The sequence below is a fragment of the Staurois parvus genome, unplaced genomic scaffold, assembly GCF_062004578.1.
Source record: "Staurois parvus isolate SC_StPar_1 unplaced genomic scaffold, SC_StPar_1.0 ptg000818l, whole genome shotgun sequence".
In the NCBI taxonomy this organism is placed as follows: domain Eukaryota; kingdom Metazoa; phylum Chordata; class Amphibia; order Anura; family Ranidae; genus Staurois; species Staurois parvus.
Window position 1 is genome coordinate 2,419,185 of NW_028318614.1, and position 18,225 is coordinate 2,437,409.

At 41.5% G+C, this 18,225-nt stretch overlaps 1 protein-coding gene across 1 annotated transcript in view; it reads right to left on the reverse strand.

Moving 5' to 3' along the window:
- The window catches only part of ANO3 (anoctamin 3), a 475,402-nt gene that overhangs the window by 254,044 nt on the left and 203,133 nt on the right, over window positions 1-18,225 (reverse strand). The window contains exon 4 of the mRNA XM_089654966.1: window positions 14,263-14,328. Within this exon, the coding sequence (XP_089511092.1) occupies window positions 14,263-14,328 (66 nt within the window). The remainder of the gene's footprint in view (window positions 1-14,262; window positions 14,329-18,225) is intronic.

Below are 18,225 nucleotides of genomic sequence, written 5' to 3' on the forward strand. Positions count from 1 at the left end.
GGAAGGCAGCTATATAATGGGACCCAACCATAGACACTGTGCAGTAGGTGGAGTGGAGAGAGGATTTTTATTAAACTGCTTGAGAAAGTTTTTCCTCTTGGCGTTCTTCCTCTCCAAAGAGAGAGCATCTCTGCATAAGGATTCACCTGCCAGTGGGGATGTAAACCAGAGACTGGGAGTGCGGACACCCGAAGGCAGCACAGCACCGCCAACATCACAGTTCCTGCACCGCAGCCGCAAGTAGACTGGAACCTCCACTCACCCTCTGCTTCCCACTGCTGATCACCAGAACATTAGAACAGCAGTTCTCCGAAACTTGAAATGGTGGTGCTGTGGCATCTGGACAGGGATCTTGATTGAGTATATCTGGCCTCACCAGGTGCAAACATTAGCTGGATAGGAGTGGGTTGGGGGGTCAGCCTGGAATGGGGCTTTAAGTACATTTGTCTTTCTGTAACCTATTTCTGTAGTAAAATTAATAGTTATTAAAATGTACAGAAGTATGTTCTTTGTTTATCTTTATCTTTCTGAGACTTTATGCCAACTCTGAGTTTACGCTCAGAGTATACATACCTATAAAATATGTTTATCTATTTTAACTTTGTGAGATCAGGTAAGCTAAAGAAACACTTTCAAGACTGAAATATAAAATTTGGTGGATCCAAGGAAGACACCCAACCAGCTGAATACTTGACTTTCTCTTCCAGGCACCAGTCTACTCAGGGTCAGGGTTACCATTAGGCATAGACCCTCAGAAGGCAAAGACAACAAAGGCAGATTTTCCTTATATATTGGTCATGCATTTTGTTGTTAATGAAAATCAATCCTTGAGTCTTTCATACTTTTTTTTAATAACAATAAGTAAAAATATGGGACTCTGAAAACCCCTGCTTGTTTTTCAGGAGACATATTCCCTAACAGGCTTCTTGCTGTTTCTCACAAGCAGAAAGTGTGATATTAACAAAGTCATTATTGATATTCTAAACAAAAAATGTACTGTTAGATGAAAGCTGAACTCCAGCCTCTCCTACATTCTTGCACAGTTATACAGGCTCCTATTCTGTATTGAAATTGCTTACTCTGATGATTTCAGTGCACATTGTAAGCATCCCACAGTGTGCATTAGAAGCTTCAGCAAGTCAGCCATAACCTGCCTTATTCCCTGGCTAAAGAACGCCCGGCATCATCTAGCTTTTTTTTATTCAGTCTTACTTTCTCGGGCCCGCTCCTTTCATTTATTATATTTCAGTTCTATTAATCATGGAAGCTCAGTATCACATGTGAATGAGCATTACCTAGGGTGGTGTACCTAGAAAGTCCCACTCGTCCAGACTGATATCCACCTATCAAAGCATTTTGATATTTGCGTAACACCTACTAAGAGCCAGTTCATTGCTTGTATCATTATTGAGGCAGGGTGCTCTAAAGGTTTTTCAGGAAGGTATGTACAGCATCCTGCTGGCCCCTCCCACCAGCCATGATCATGAGCATTGCATAGAGAAGCACAGAGACCAATGATAATGTTACTGTGTTCAAAATAAAAGTATGTTATAAAAATGGAAAGGTGGTTTAATTTAAAAATCTTATTAGCATGTCAAAGATGTAGGAGTAGAGTAAGGAAGGCAGAATAGGAGCTCCACACAGCTACGATAATTTTAAATGCGACAGCGGGTGGAGGAGGCAGGGGAGAAGGAACCCTGCCCATTGTCATGGTGGATGGTGGAACATGTTCCAGAGGTGAACTTATCCTTTAAGTTATAAAGGTGTACACCCCAGGCAAAACTAATAATTGACTCTTGAGATGCATACAGAGACCTCATCTTCCCTGATCAGTAGTTCAGTGTGTCATCTGGTCATTGCTTTAGTGCACCAGCCCATACCTTTTGCCAGTAATCTGGTGGACTAAGAACACCTGCTTGCAAAGCAGGAGAGGAGTTCTCAAACACACCCAGTGTAGGTACCTTACTGTTTATTACAGGGGTCGGCAACCCATTGATCATGGTCCATCTGTTGACTGCGGGCACGTGACAGGTAGACCATGAACAGGTCCCTGTGCCGCCAACCCTCTCCTTTTAGGTGCCGGTCCCTCTCCCCCCCCTTCTCCCAGCCTCCTCCGCTGCTGTCATCCTCAGTGCACAGTGGAGAGCAGAAGGCAACACAGCTCAGGACAGAGGGTGGGAGGAGGAGCTGGCCAAATTAACTTTTCATATTAACCCGCAGGTCATTAGTTGATAGGTCGGTCCTAGCAGCAAAATATCAGCTTGTGAATATGAAAAGTTCATTCAGCCAGCTCCTCCTCCCGCCCTGCGTCCTGAGCTGTGCTGCTTTCTGCTCTCCACTCTCTGCTGTGCACTGAGGATGACAGCAGCAGTAGAGGAGGCTGGGGGAAGGGGGAAGACACCGGCAGTCCAGAACTGAGCTACCTTCCACACTCTTCTGTACAGATGTAGGATACTGCTTGGGACCCTGCTATGGGACGGAAGGGGGGAGGCAGAGGATATTGCTGGGGGGGGGGGGGCAGAGGTCATTGCTATGGGGGAAAGGAGAGGGGAGAGGTGGAGGGCACTACTTGGGGTGGGGTTATGTGCAGAGGATAATGCTATGGGCATAGTGTCCTCTGCACCCCCCACCCCTTTCCACCATAGCAGTGTCCTCCCCCCCCCTTCCCTCCCATGGACAGGTGTTTTAATAATCTGAATTCCCGGATTGTTTTGAAGTGGCTGGGGATTGAGATTTTCATGCCCTCCCAACCCTGGTGCCCTAAGGCAGCTGCCTAAGCAGTTCACTTTATTGTCCTCCTGGAGCAGCTGAAAGGTAGCATCTCCTCCTCGCCATCCAACCAGTGTACAGCTGCTGCAGGAGGAAAATCCAGGGGGGATCAGTTCCTCCCCCAAGTGCCCCCCTTTCAACAGGGCTCCTAAAAAAAATAAAAAATAAAATTGTAAAAATAAAAACTACTGACACCATCCACTGCCCTAGTGACACCAACCTCTGCCCTACTGACACCGTCCACTGTTCTACTGAAACCGTCCACTGTTCTACTGACACCGTCCACTGTTCTACTGACACCGTCCACTGCTCTACTGACACCGTCCACTGCTCTACTGACACCGTCCACTGCTCTACTGACACCGTCCACTCCTCTGCTGACACCGTCCACTCCTCTGCTGACACCGTCCACTCCTCTGCTGACACCGTCCACTCCTCTGCTGACACCGTCCACTCCTCTGCTGACACCGTCCACTGCTCTGCTGACACCGTCCACTGCTCTGCTGACACCGTCCACTGCTCTGCTGACACCGTCCACTGCTCTACTGACACTGTCCACTGCTCTACTTACACCGTCCACTGCTCTACTGACACCGTCCACTGCTCGACTGACTGACACCGTCCACTGCCCTACTGACACTGTCCACTGCTCTGCTGACTGACACCATCCACTGCCCTGCTGACTAACACTGTCCATTTTTAAGGTAGCCAAGTGTGTATTTTTAAAGTGACATTTGTTTTATTATATTTTTCTACATTTTCCTTATTATTTATTTAGGCCTTGCTAGTTAATTTCTTTTTTTTTTTTTTTTAATGGTGCTGAACCCCAGTGATCTTTGATATTTTTCATGTTGTTCAGGTAGATCTCCACCTTTCAAAAGGTTGCCTACCCTGGTCTATTACTTACAGAATGATGATTTATACATCAGCTTATGCTAAGAAATTTCTCACAACCATTAATCAAACCTGCCTTGGAGGTATAAATGTGGTAATAGAGGAAACAAGACGATTTACATAGGACAAGCTTCAGAAAGTACACTCCTAGCGACCCTGTGAGGTTCTCTCAGTATCCTGGTTATAACAAGTTGCCGACCGCAGATATCCGAATGACGGCTGCACTGCGGCTGGCCAGTTCTGGGAGGGCATCATATGACATCCTCCCAGAGCCCGCTCTTCTGTGCGCACCGGCGATCTCCGTGATCGCTGTGTCCTACGGACACAGCTGATCACGTGATGTGGTACAAGGCCAATCACAGCGGCCTTTTACCACGTGATCAGACGTGTCCACTGATATGCTGATCACCAGGAAATGCAATTGCCGGTTCTCAGCTGCACTTTCCGCACGCTGTCAGAGCGTGAGGAAAGTACTGCCGAGAACCAGCAGTTGTCAGAGCATGGATCGGCACTGATGATCAGTGCCCTGATGATCGGTTCCCAGCAGTGCCATCCACCAGTTCCACCGACAAGTGCCCAGCAGTGCCACCCACCTGTGCCCAGCAGTGCCACCCACCTGTACCACCCACCTGTACCCAGCAGTGCCACCCACCTGTGCCCATAAGTGCCCACCAGTGCCCCCCACCAGTGCCCATCAGTGCAGCCCAGCAGTGCCGCTAGTCAGTGCCACCAGTCAGTGCCCAGCAGTTGTGCCAGTCACTGCCCAGCAGTGCCACCAGTCAGTGTCGCCTATAAGTACCCATCATCAGTGCCGCCTATCCGTGCCACCTCATTAGTGCTGCCAATCAGTGCCAATCAGTGCCGCCTATCAGTGCCCATCAGTGCTGCCTATCAGTGCCCATCAGTGCTGCCTATCAGTGCAGCCTCATCAACGCACATCAGTGAAGGAGAAAAATTACCTGTTTGCAAAATTTTATAATAGAAACAAAGAAACTTTTTTTTTGGTTTTTTTTGCTGTTTTTTTGTTTATAGCACAAAAAGTAAAACACCCAGTGGCAAGTAAATACCACCACAAGTGCCGCCTATCAGTGCCCATCATCAGTGCCGCCTATCAGTGCTGCCTATCAGTGCCCATCAGTGCTGCCTATCAGTGCCGCCTCATCAACACACATCAGTGAAGGAGAAAAATTACCTGTTTGCAAAATTTTATAATAGAAACAAAGAAACTTTTTTTTTGTTTTTTCTCTTTTTTTGTTTATAGAGCAAAAAGTAAAACACCCAGCGGCAATTAAATACCACCACAAGAAAGCTCTATTTGTGAGAAAAAAATGATAAAAATTTCATATGGGTACAATGTTGCATGGCCGCGCAATTGTCATTCAAAGTGCGACAGCGATGAAAGCTGAAAATTGGCCTGGTAAGGAAGGGGGTATAGGTGCCCCGTAGGCAAGTGGTTAAGCTGAGGGAACTTTATCATATTATCCAGGCTGCACTCTATTCTGGATACTATTGGCAGTTCCACGTTTGGTTTCACTTGCAATTGCTCCACCCCTTAACCCCTTCCTTCTTAAGCATAATCCCTAAACCATGCCAGGAAACAGTCAGTGTCATCCAGTAAAGGTTGGTGCATGCCAGTTCACATAGAAGTGACTGGGCTGGGCTGAAGCCAGTTAGTCTTGCACCAAGCTTTGTGAATGGAGGAAAATGGTAAGTCACTATCTATTTTTTTTTAAGGAAGGAACTATGGTCTGAAGCAAGGTTTAAAGGTAAAATACAACAAAATGAACACCTTACACTTTCTTTTCTTGTTGATTGTACCTAAAATAACACACAATGTGTATAGGATTACAAAACATATGCATCGTTCTAGGTGTTAAAGAACTGATAGCTCTGATTCAAAAAGGAATATTTTACATAAAAACAATACAGTTCTCTTTTGCACTTAAAAAAAACCATGTGTACTTGTATAAATGTGTAAATGTCTGTACTGTTGTACAAAGAAAAGGAGTTTTAAACAGCTCTTGCATTTTCTATTTCTGTAAAATAATACATATATAAATAAAGGAATCACAAATCTTGCTTCCATTTTTTTTAACTTTTTTAATAGCCTGTTTTTGATTATATAAATTTGTCATTATTCAACTTTGCAAAGTTATACATATATTGCTTTATTATTATTTTTTTTTAGGACAAATACTTTTTTTGGTGATGATTTGAAAAAATTTTATTTTTGATGCAATCTATAGACAAAACATATGCAAAACAAGGTCAAATTTGAACTTTTTTCTTTTTGAACAATATTAGTTTAAATAATAATTAGTGTTACTATAGATAAAATGTATACATTTTATTCTATATTTCTTTTTTGGGGAGGTCTGGAGTTATACTTTGTTTCCGTAACTTTTATCTGTGAAAAAAATTAATAAACGTATTATAATCTATATTTTTCCCATTTATGGCAGTAAAATTATGCTTCTGATAAATGGAAATTAAAAAAAAAATAGCCACATTTTTAATGCAAAAAACTAATTAAACTAATTTAAACAGAAAATGATATTGGTAAAAAAAAAAAGCAGAAATATAATACCTAGGTGGAGAGGGAGTTAATTAGGGCTGACTAGAGCTAAGTAAAGGTTAATAAGGGGTTAAAATTGAAACACATTTTTAATTTTTTTTTTTATTGGTATGTTTACTTAACTGGCATGGTATGCACGTCAAAAGTCACCCTCCCTATGAATAAAATGAGTAAATACAAAATAACCATAATATAACAGGCCCTGTATTACTCAGCAAGTCCAATTTCCATTAAAAATAGTGTAGGGAGCAGTAGGAGGGGAGAGGGTCAGGACATGCTTCGTAAGCCCAGTGTACTTATTTAACCAAATACATTTTTTTATCAGTATATATCACACCTAACGTCTGCAACTGGTTAAGGAGATGCTGTTGTACATTGCTTTCTAGAAAAAAAAAATCTAAAATTGAAAATTTTAGTGCAGTGTTTCTCAAAGTTATGAAACACCATTTTCCCATATATTTGCCAACAGCTCTTTGCTGATTGCTACTTTAGTCAGAAGTATCCCTATACGCTTGTAAAAATATTTCTAGCAATAACATCCCCTAAATGTATCTTTTTAAAATAATTAGTGGCATAAAATTCAAATACAAAACGTTAGCCTGCAATGTTTTAAATGAACAAACCAAAGAACCTCTTGGAATGGACAAGTATACTTATTATGAAGGAAACTGATTTTGAGTAAGTTTCTAAGTCAATAGCAAAGCATGCAAGATTTATAACAAGAAACACAAACATGTTAAAAAAAAAAAAAAAAAAAAAAACTTTTTTCCTACCAGATCGTTCATATCCAATGACTCCATGTTCCCATCCAAAAAAACAGTGATTTCTGTACAGGTTCCAAGTCCATTAACCACCTCTAAAGTACATACTGAGCCACTGCTTTTTAGCCACTGCCAATGAGACTGCTGCAACATTAACCTGATGGTAGGTTCAGACAATTGACTGCAAAGGGATTCGTAAAGACTCTCTCTGATTCCCGGGGGAAGCACGTATTTATCCAGCATACCTTTTTAATGGACACAGAAAACTATCAGCTATTGCTATCATGGAAGACTGGGAGCTCAAGCTTTCGCTGCCATGTTATAAATTTATTATCGCCTTTCCGAGCACTAATACATAAATGGTAGCTTTATTTTAAAAGGTGTTTTAACTCATCTGTGGCTAAGCTGGTTTAGAGGTTAAAGTGTATGTGAACACGGACAACACACTTCTCTTATTTTGGCTTTTTTTGGCTTAGTAAATACTAATTTAAAGTATTTTGTTACATCTTTTGAATAAATGCCAAATTACTTGTTGATCATCTAATAAATCTTTTAACCTCCATAGAGGTCTGATTATTTCAGATTTTTGGTGCTGAAAGCGGTACCATTATTTTGCATGGAAATATGTAGTTTTTTTTATTGTAGGCTGTAATTTTTAGGAATAACTCACTGAAATCTGTCCGAACAAGAGTCTATTAAACATCCCGGGTAGGATAAAATTTCAAACACGAAATCATAAATTATAATTTAATAAATAATCATAAAAAATAATAATATAATGATAATACATTTAATTCAATAATATAATCAAACCGAAAACACTGAAATTTGAAATAGAGCGCCAAGTTTGCACATCGCTGAGCAAAGTCGCAAAATCGTTTTCAGTGTCTGATGATGAATTTCCCCACGCATCATTATCACTCAATTCTGCAAGTGGTTCTGATTTACTATCGCTGTTCTCTAGCTGATCTAACACCGCTTTTGACCTAAAGGGACACTTTTTGGACGCCATGGACTTTTCTCAGTTTCCAGGCAGAAAGAACAGTAAAAATGCAGGCAGGGCACAGGACAAAGCACTCGGGACAAAATGTATGAGAAATGGGTTGAAACAGCAATGTTTTGCTATGTAAAATTTGTTTGGAAAAAAATGACATTTTTTTAAATTTTCAAATTTCCCGCCGCCGCCCGTACATCCCGACGTCACAGGGACCAAAACACAGAAGCCGGATGCCGGCATCGGCCGGAGAAGATGGCCGGGGATGCTGCAGGGGACACATCGCGGTAGCGAAGGACAAGGTAAGCTCTGCAGGGACTCCCTATGCAGCGCCGCATGGTAAGCCCGAGTGTAACTCGGGGTTACCGCTTTTGGTACTGACATTTTACCCCGAGCTACACTCGGGAATACCGCTAGGGAGGTTAAGGTGTTACTAAACCCAGGACCCTGCATTCACTATATCTGGTCTCCCACAGTACACAGAACATGGAAATGCAATTATTTTAGTAAAATAACTAAAATAGCTAAATACCTTTTCTCATCAGCAGATAGAGCGCAGTCTTATGACTTCTATCAGTGTCCAGCAGAGCACATGTTAAAACTTGTAGGAGGAGTTTTCATTTTGCTTTTGGAGGATTCACAACCTCTGATCTCTGTCTGAACTGTGCTGATCACATGAACTCTCCCAAGAAAAAAAAAACCTCTCTAGCAATACATACCAAACTGAGCATGTGCAGAGTGTCTCCACATGATATGTCTTATCAGGAGATAAGAGGGGGACACTAGAAGAAGGGGAGGATCAAAGAAGTCAGGATCAAACAGCATTTTTACACAATGCAGACTCTTCATTTAGCTTAGTGAATGAGGTTAATATCTGCGGAAGTACATCATCCAACCATGTGCAAGCAAAAATCAGTACACGTGATTGGGTACTTTTTGAAAAGTGAATTTTTACCACATTCATTAAGCTAAGAGAAAATTTCCTTTCAAAGTGAAAATTCCCTTGCAAAGTGAACAGCTTATTTGCCTTTAGTAAATCAACACCGAAGATGCTGGCATAGATTCTTTACAAAGTGAAAATTTTCTTGTAAAGTGAACAGCCTATTTGCCTTAAGTAACACCCTTTCACTCTAGTTAGCAAAGTTGCTTTACAGAGTCAGGAGGCTTTGTTATCAGAATGTTTTTTCACCTTCAATAAGCACCCAGAAAAACATCCTTTATACATGCCAGTCTAAAAAGAAATTACATCAGATTATTCACTGAGTCATCTTGGTGAGTTGAAACTGCCTGTGTATCTTGTCAAGTCAGCAAGTGTTCATACTGTATGCACAAACTGAGTCTCAGGATGTATGTTCTTTACACATGACATTTGAAACACAAACATGCTAACAGGAGGAGTGAGCAGAGAGATGTATTTATTAAGTGCCACCATCCAGTCAAAGACTGGAGGCAGGGAGATGGCTGTATTTGCTTTGTAGTTTTCTCACAATTTAAACTGCTTCCCACCAGCCTTTGATTGCAAAAAAAACATCAAATGTGTTAAGGGAACTTACAACCATCCCTGCTGTATAACAAAATATATCTCCTTAGAATTTAAAAGCTAGTTGAAAACTGCCTAAACTGCCAGAAAATCACTGTGCGTAAGGCCAAAATTGCTGTTATTTAGATATAAGTGAGAAAAAAATCTACCCCCCCAATTCCCAATTTTCAGCTGTGCTAATTAGGCCATCTGGGTGACATCACGGGCTAATTGCTCAAATATGAGCTGGATGGTTTCCAGATTTGTTCAGTACAGTTAAGCTTATCTATGCTGTTAAAGAATGGTCACTGTCATTCCATGGTGATTTACTGCATTACCTGCAACTTCAGTCTTAATTGTATAAATAAATGTCTAATGAGAGTGCTGATGTGCAGGCGGCTTGCCGTGTCAGTCCTAAAAGTAATCCAAGTGTCCCCTTCGGATCCTGTACAAGTGTGCTTAGACAAATTCAGATTTTGCCCAGCCCCATAGAGATAAACTCTTTCCATTTTTATTCAACTGACAAATGCCAGAACTTCAGAGGCGGAAAGAGTTTCTACCATTTGACAGTTAAAAACTAGGATGTGAACCTAAGCAAAAGGATAGGGAAGGGAAGGGTTAAAACCTCTTTTAGGTGCTTATCCTTATTTGTGTCCTCACTGAGGAGATTCTGTTTCTCCCAGTGAACCTGTAACCTGGACATAAAGTGATGAGAATCCATCATTTTTCAGTTGTCACTGGAACAGGACTAGAACTGGCAGTAAATCTTCCAACGGAGAAAGCTGTTCTGTGACAACTGTTAAAATTTAGATATTCCTTACTTTCCTCTCACTACCTGCTGTGACTCTGGGACAAAAACTCAATGGAAATCTCCCCGACATGGCAACAAAGAGCACATTAAAACTTGACAGGTTTATAACCCTTCTTTACTCAAATCCAAAACTTGAAAAGAAAAATTTGTTGGATACACTTTAATTTTGAATTTGGCAGAAGACAAGTTCATGTGTACAGCCTGTGCCTGTGCCTCAGCAAATACAAAGAGTCCATTGTAAAGACTAACACCACACACATTTTCTAGAATTAACCTCTTTTTGATATTTCTTCTGTGTTGACCAGTTATTTCTCTGAGTTTTTGGGTAGTTCTGCCAACATACTGTAGTCCACGTGGGCATTCTAATAGATAGATAACCTATTCATTGTCACAGGTTAGCAAAGACGTTATTCTGTAGGACATCAATATACTCATGGATGCAAATTCCTTGACTCTGTTGCTGAAAATATTACATGTGAAGCATTGAGGATGCCTACACTTATAGCATCCTTTGCCCCTCCTCTGCCCCTCTCTGTCAGCACTGGGGTCACATTGGTTGAGTGAGGGAGAGAAACTGAGGAAGAAGAGAAACACTGGAATACTAGTCAGTATCAGTGTGCAAAGGTGTATTTGCTTTGCAAGAATAAATCACCTCCAACGTTGGGTGTCCTACGTGTATGGATGTTGCTGCATTATGTTTAACTATTTGTTTCGTTTTTTACATTTTAGAATGGGGTGAATCGAGGTTGTGCATAATTGTAAAGGGTGCCTTGACTGAGAAAAGGTTGAGAAACAATGGTATAGAGGTCTACACATCAAACCAAAATGAGGGACAACTGAAGAGGAAATATGAACAGAAGATGAGTAAGAACTGGGAGGGGAAAACAGGTACTTTTTAAAGTTCTTTATTTAGGTTTTTATAGTCATACACTAATATTGACAACAATGTACGGAAGAGTTAACATCAGGGGAGCACAGGTACTTGATGCGCTCGCACATCTACACTGTTGTTACTTTAGAATATTTTTGACCAGGTTAGGTTCACTTTAAAGCCTAAGTTTCCGAATGAACCCTTTGTACACTGTTTAAAACTCTGCCATACTTATAGAAACGTTTTGCATAAAACAGAGAATCCTAATTCACATGTATTGCAATACATTTTTACCATGTCCAAATGTGCCAAAGTGATTCCTCTCTCTACTCCACTTTGCTAAATGTATTTGAGCACTGACAATGTTTCAGTTCTATTGCACAGTAGAGGTCAGTGACCAGATCTGGTTCTGAAGTTTTCCTTCAAATGTGTAAGTTTACATTAGAGTTGGAAGAAAAAGTATGTGAACCCCTAGGGTTTGGGGCTGCTTTGCTGCCTCAGGGCCTGGACGGATTGTTGTCATTGATGGGAAAATGAATTCCAGAGTTTATCAAGACATTTTACAGGAAAACATACAACCATCTGTCTGCCAACTGAAGCTCCGCAGAGGATGGGTGATGCAACAGGACAATGACCCAAAGCATACAAGTAATTCAACAAAACAATGCACAGAATACGCCTTCTGGAGTGGCCCAGTCAGAGTCCTGACCTCAACCCGATTGAAATGCTGTGGCATGACCTTAAGAGAGCGTTTCACACCAGACATCCCAAGAATATTGCTACACTGAAACAGTTTTGTGAAGAGGAGTGGTCCAAAATTACTCCAGATCGTTGTGCAGGTGTGATCTGCAACTACAGGAAACCTTTGGTTGAGGTTATTGCTGCCAAAGGAGGGTCAACCAGTTATTAAGTCCAAAGGTTCACATACTTTTTCCTCCCTGCACTGTGAATGTTTACATGTTATGTGCAATTAAACCATGGCAACATCTAATGTTTGTGTAGTATTATGTTCAGCAGACTGTTCTTCTATTGTGATTTATGCCCAATTCATGCAAAACTCCACGTAATCCCAAGGGGTTCACATACTTTTTCTTGCAACTGTATATTGGTATTATATCCATTATAATATGCTGTCAACATATAGGTAACTGGCATTTTGCACAGCAGAGTAGGGACTGACTAGAGAAAAATCATTCTGATGCAGTTGTCCAGTTCGAACACGTATTGCAGTATACATGAACCAAGAATCTCAAGGTGTAGAATACAGGGATCTATTTGAGAGCCCTACGTGTTAAAATTGAACTTCATGCAGATATAAAAAACACAAAGGAATGCAGTGCTGAGTTCATTAATACGTCAATAAATGTTCATTCCTGTCTGAATCTCAGTACCAGGTGCTGGTCCAAAAAGCCCCTTTTTGTATAAGCACTATACAAGGAACGAAGAGATACATGTTTGTAGTACCACTTTCTTTCATCAAGCTTTATTGTAAAAACAGTACACCTTGCACACCTCCACTTCAAAGGTTGCCCCACTAATGTAAATTACTCTTCTAGGATTAGTCAGAAGGATAAAATCTGTTAGAGGGGCAGTCCATCAGGCAGATGTGAGCAAGATGCACTGTTTGTGCAATCACTGTAAGCCCTTTAATCTGATCTGATATCAGGATCTTGCAGTCACTCCACAGCAGAGCTCAGACTAGGAGAGGGAGACGCAGCAGCAGGAGTCAACCAGGTCTGCTGCAATGCTCATTCTAACAAGCAACATGCAGACAGGTGGAGAGAAAAGTAACAAAGCTTATTAGTGTGCTGCTTCTCTTTTCACTGTCCAGTCACTAGATGGGAGAGGAACAAGAACTGTAAATTTTACTTACCTGCAGCAGTGAAAAATCTGTTCTCCCATCCTGCCAGATAAGGCACAGCTGGCTGGAAGAACTGTGTAAAACTCAGGACTTGATGGACAGAAAATCCTTTGGCAGGAAAAACACCTTATTTATATATATTTCATCTACTGTTTTTAGCCAATTGTCTGGGGTTGATCTTTACTATGTGGTCACACACCCCCTATCACCTATCGTATTATGTAAGCTATTTGGATTTGAGTGCAGATAATGTTTCAGTTCTATTAATTTAAAGCCTACTTAGGAGCATTAGAGTTCTCTTTGCAGGATCTGCCATAAATATGTTACATAGTTTGTCTGGCTGAAAAAAGACAAAAGTCCATCCAGATTAACCATTAAAAAAAAAAAAAAAAAAAAGTTATAATCCTACACTCACAGTTGATCCAGAGGAAGGCAAAAAAAAACAGCAAAGCATGATCTAATTTGCTCCTGCAGGGGAAAAAATTCCTTCCTGATCCCCCAACAGGCAATCGGATATTCCCTGATTGTTGGATGTTACAGTTCTACAGCACAGTATTCAAGCCCAGTCATGAGCTATGAGTTTCATCTGTTCCCGCAGAGACCTTGGAAACATTATATTTTATTCAAAATCATTAATTTCAGTTATGGTGAGTTTATTCTACAATTTCTAAGTTAGTATTTATTTATTTCTAACCTCTGGACCAGGCATCTCATGCTGTACACCTTTATGCAGTTATATTGGTAGATTCATCTTTAAAAACCGTCTATCCCTTCACCTGCTAAGTGTTTCCATTGGTATACGGCATCCTTGCTACATCAGCAAATCCCGGCACTTGCCAAACGGATGTTTTAGATTGGATTGAGGTCAAAGGCAGTTGTGCTTTTGACACAGCAATGGACTTTTCCACTCCACTTATGCACTTCAAATGCTGAAATTTCAGAGCCGGTCACTGCAAAATGCAATTTTTAACGGCTAATGGATGAATGTGATTTCACAAGAATAAATACTCATTCCTTTTAAGGGAATATTACTTGAACTCTTCAAAGTTAGCGGGTTCAATTTACTGCTGACAACAAAGGTTTTTTTGTGCAAAAAAAAACTACAAAGACATATAATAAACCACTAAATGCATCAACAGGAACCTTTACTTTATCCACATAACCAATAAACAGCTATTTTATATGTATTATAACAAAATATCCATACCGGCTCTGTGTGTGATGGGAAATGGTCGAAGATATGTTTTTCTCTGCTCATTAAATCTTCTTTGCACTGTAAGAGATTGTGAATGGAATTAGTACATTTTGAAAAGGCCTTGTATTTTGTAAAATAAAAAATCATGCCACTAAAACAAAGTCAATAAAAACCAGGAATTTCATTTTTGGATACAAATTGATGTGTTGAGATGAGGCGTTTTCATATTATCTGTCAAGCGTCTGTGGTAGTGAGCCCTTGCAGATCACCAACTCGGGGTTCCCCAGGGCACATAGTCTAAGCCCCAGCCTGCTTCTTTACCAGAGCCCCTGATGGTGAGGATGGACTTGCAGCAAGCTGAAACCAGGTCGGGGCCCCCAGGCACGCCCACCTGAGAATGTGGAGACCACTCACGTGTGCAGAGTACAACCAGCAGGAGACAAGAGGAAATCCAGGAAACAAGCCGAGGTCAGGACGGGTAGCAAGCAAGCACAGACGGTGGATGAAGTCGGGGTCAGTACACGAGTAGTCAGGCTTAGAATACACAAGTAACAATGACCGGGAGCTCAGAGAACTGTGAAGTTGGTCAGGCAATGTGGGCTAGACTGTGCATGTCTTATATAGGCAAGCAAATTAGCAGGTGGGCTAGGAAGTGATGGAGGAGAAGGAAATAAAACCCACAGAATATCAGGTGATGCCCATAGGTAAGCAAAGCCATACCACACGTGAAAGGAATCAGGGCAGGAAAAGCACTGCAACAAAGAGACAAGAATACACAAGCAAGAAACTACAGGCTAATTTGTGACATTTTCCAGCCATGCCCTGAAAACCGTTATTATGAAGGCAAGCAAGGGAGTCACATTTCTTCAGCTGAAGGCTTCATACCATAACATAATTGGTAAACTGTGACAGACCCAATCGGGACAGGGGCTTTTGGAGGGGACTGCAGGCTAGCCTTTTGCCTACTGACCATGGCCCTGGCATCTAAGGGGGCTCCATTCTGTTGTATGTGCCTGGGGGGGAGGCACCTTTTGAGTAGTTTACTTTGGATTCAAGTCCATGTCTTCCCAAAACACACAGACTCTGAGAGCTGGAGGACCAAGATAGAGATTTGGGGTCTCTGTGCTCAAACTAGCATTGACTGTTTCAACCCCTAGAGACTCTAAGACAGCAATGGGCAAACTACGGCCCGCGGGCCGTATACGGCCCTGCGGACCTTTTAATCCGGCCCGCGGAGCTAGGCTCCTCTCACAGTCCGCCTCTGTGTCAATTCACTTACCTTTGCTCTGCGCGTTCCTCTCGCCGTGTCCCGCGCCGTTCCGGTGTAGCATGAAAATCTGTCTCCTATGAGGATCTGTCCCCCTCGACGTATCTGCGCATGTGCCGGAGATCGCCGATCGGCTGCTAATGCCTGAAACTGGCACATGCGCAGATACGTCGAGGGGGACAGATCCTCATAGGAGACAGATTTTCATGCTACACCGGAACGGCGCGGGACACGGCGAGAGGAACGCGCGGAGCAAAGGTAAGTGAATTGACGCAGGGGGGACTTGGGGACTTAATATGGGGGATGAATTAATATGGGGAATGAATTACTATAGGGGGGATGAATTACTATGGGGGATGAATTACTATAGGGGGGATGAATTACTATATGGGGGATGAATTACTATATGGGGGATGAATTACTATGGGGGATGAATTACTATATGAGGGATGAATTACTATGGGGGATGAATTACTATATGGGGGATGAATTACTATGGGGGATGAATTACTATATGGGGGATGAATTAATATGGGGGATGAATTACTATATGGGGGATGAATTACTATGGGGGATGAATTACTATAGGGGGGATGAATTACTATATGGGGATGAATTACTATAGGGGGGATGAATTACTATGGGGGATGAATTACTATGGGGGATGAATTACTATATGGGGGATGAATTACTACATGGGGGATGAATTACTACAGGGGGGATGAATTACTATGGGGGATGAATTACTATAGGGGGGATGAATTACTATGGGGGATGAATTACTATATGGGGGATGAATTACTATATGGGGGATGAATTACTATATGAGGGATGAATTACTATATGAGGGATGAATTACTATGGGGGATGAATTACTATATGGGGGATGAATTACTATGGGGGATGAATTACTATATGGGGGATGAATTAATATGGGGGATGAATTACTATGGGGGATGAATTACTATAGGGGGGATGAATGACTATGGGGGATGAATTACTATATGGGGGATGAATTACTATGGGGGATGAATTAATATATGGGGGATGAATTACTATATGGGGGATGAATTACTATAGGGGGGATGAATTACTATAGGGGGGATGAATTACTATGGGGGATGAATTACTATGGGGGATGAATTACTATATGGGGGATGAATTACTACATGGGGGATGAATTACTATAGGGGGGATGAATTACTATAGGGGGGATGAATTACTATATGGGGGATGAATTACTATGGAGGATGAATTACTATATGGAGGATGAATTACTATAGGGGGGATGAATTACTATGGGGGATGAATTACTAAATGGGGGATGAATTACTATATGGGGGATGAATTACTATGGGGGATGAATTACTATGGGGGATGAATTACTATATGGGGGATGAATTACTATGGGGGATGAATTACTATATGGGGGATTAATTACTATGCTTACTATGGGGGAATATTACTATACTTACTATGGATGACACATACACATAATTCATCTACTCTTGGTCCGGCCCCCGGGTCCAATATATGAACCCATTGCGGCCCTCAAGTCAAAAAGTTTGCCCACCCCTGCTCTAAGAAGATGTTGATATAATCAGCAATACAACCTCATTCTGAGGACCCTTGCTCTAATCTGTTTATTAAGATTTTGTGTGTTTATTATTTTCTCCCATTGTGTGCCTCCCTGGTGTGCATTCCCGTTGTTAATGGAGTTAATTGAGTCACCTATTGTTTGTTGGCAAGTCCTTCTGGAGGTGCCTACATGATAGGATTAGATTGATGTCAGCTTCACCTCATTATCTAGTCAGTGTGGGATGTTTATCCCAAAGTGTAATATTTGTTTTATTGTTCATGAGGGGATGGGCCTTATTTCTGGAGTGTATAAAAACCTGTGTTTTCTATTCAATAAAGAGTTCCTGTTTGGCATCTAAGCTAGTCTTGTCTAGTCTTGGATGCCATGCCAGGCTATAATACCTTGGTCCTGTGTCCCAGTGGTAAGGAAGCCGCACTCTGATGGAATCACCCAATTGGGGTGACAGGCGTTCCGTCACAAAAACCATAAGGCAACATCAATTTCTGTTGAAGTGACCATGATAGGCTAGGTGAGCATGAGAACTCAAGAACAAGGAGTTATAGGAAGCTTGTGAATGCATGATGCATTCTCTGGCATCCACCTCATTGTGAATACTTAGTTTTAAATATACAGACAGCCAAGTCAATGCTGATATGCAGTATTTAAATGCATATACAGTAAATGAATATAGTCATCTGTAAAATTATTCACATGTATGTAATGCCTTGGCAAAACCTACTGTGCCAAAGTGTATGTGACCATATGGAATTAAAAGGAAATTTTAGCTGCATGTACGGAGTTATTCATGGTACAGGAACATTTCTAGATGTCAAGTGTGTATATAGTGAGTCACTTTTAAGGAAACCTGTAGTGTGAGAAAAATACCCATTGCTGACCTCTTGGGTACTAGTTGCCTGGCTGTCTCAGGTATCAATACTTTAAGGCACAGACCCAACCTGTGGGTGCAGGAAGGAAAATTGCATTATCTATGGCCCGCTTTAGGATTTGTTGAGTTTCTTCTCATTAACATACCATAAAGAAGCCCAGCTTCTAAATATTTAATCCTCTGTTATGACAGACAGTGGTCAAATTTAGTTTACAACTAATAATGAGATCTGCCAGCACAGCA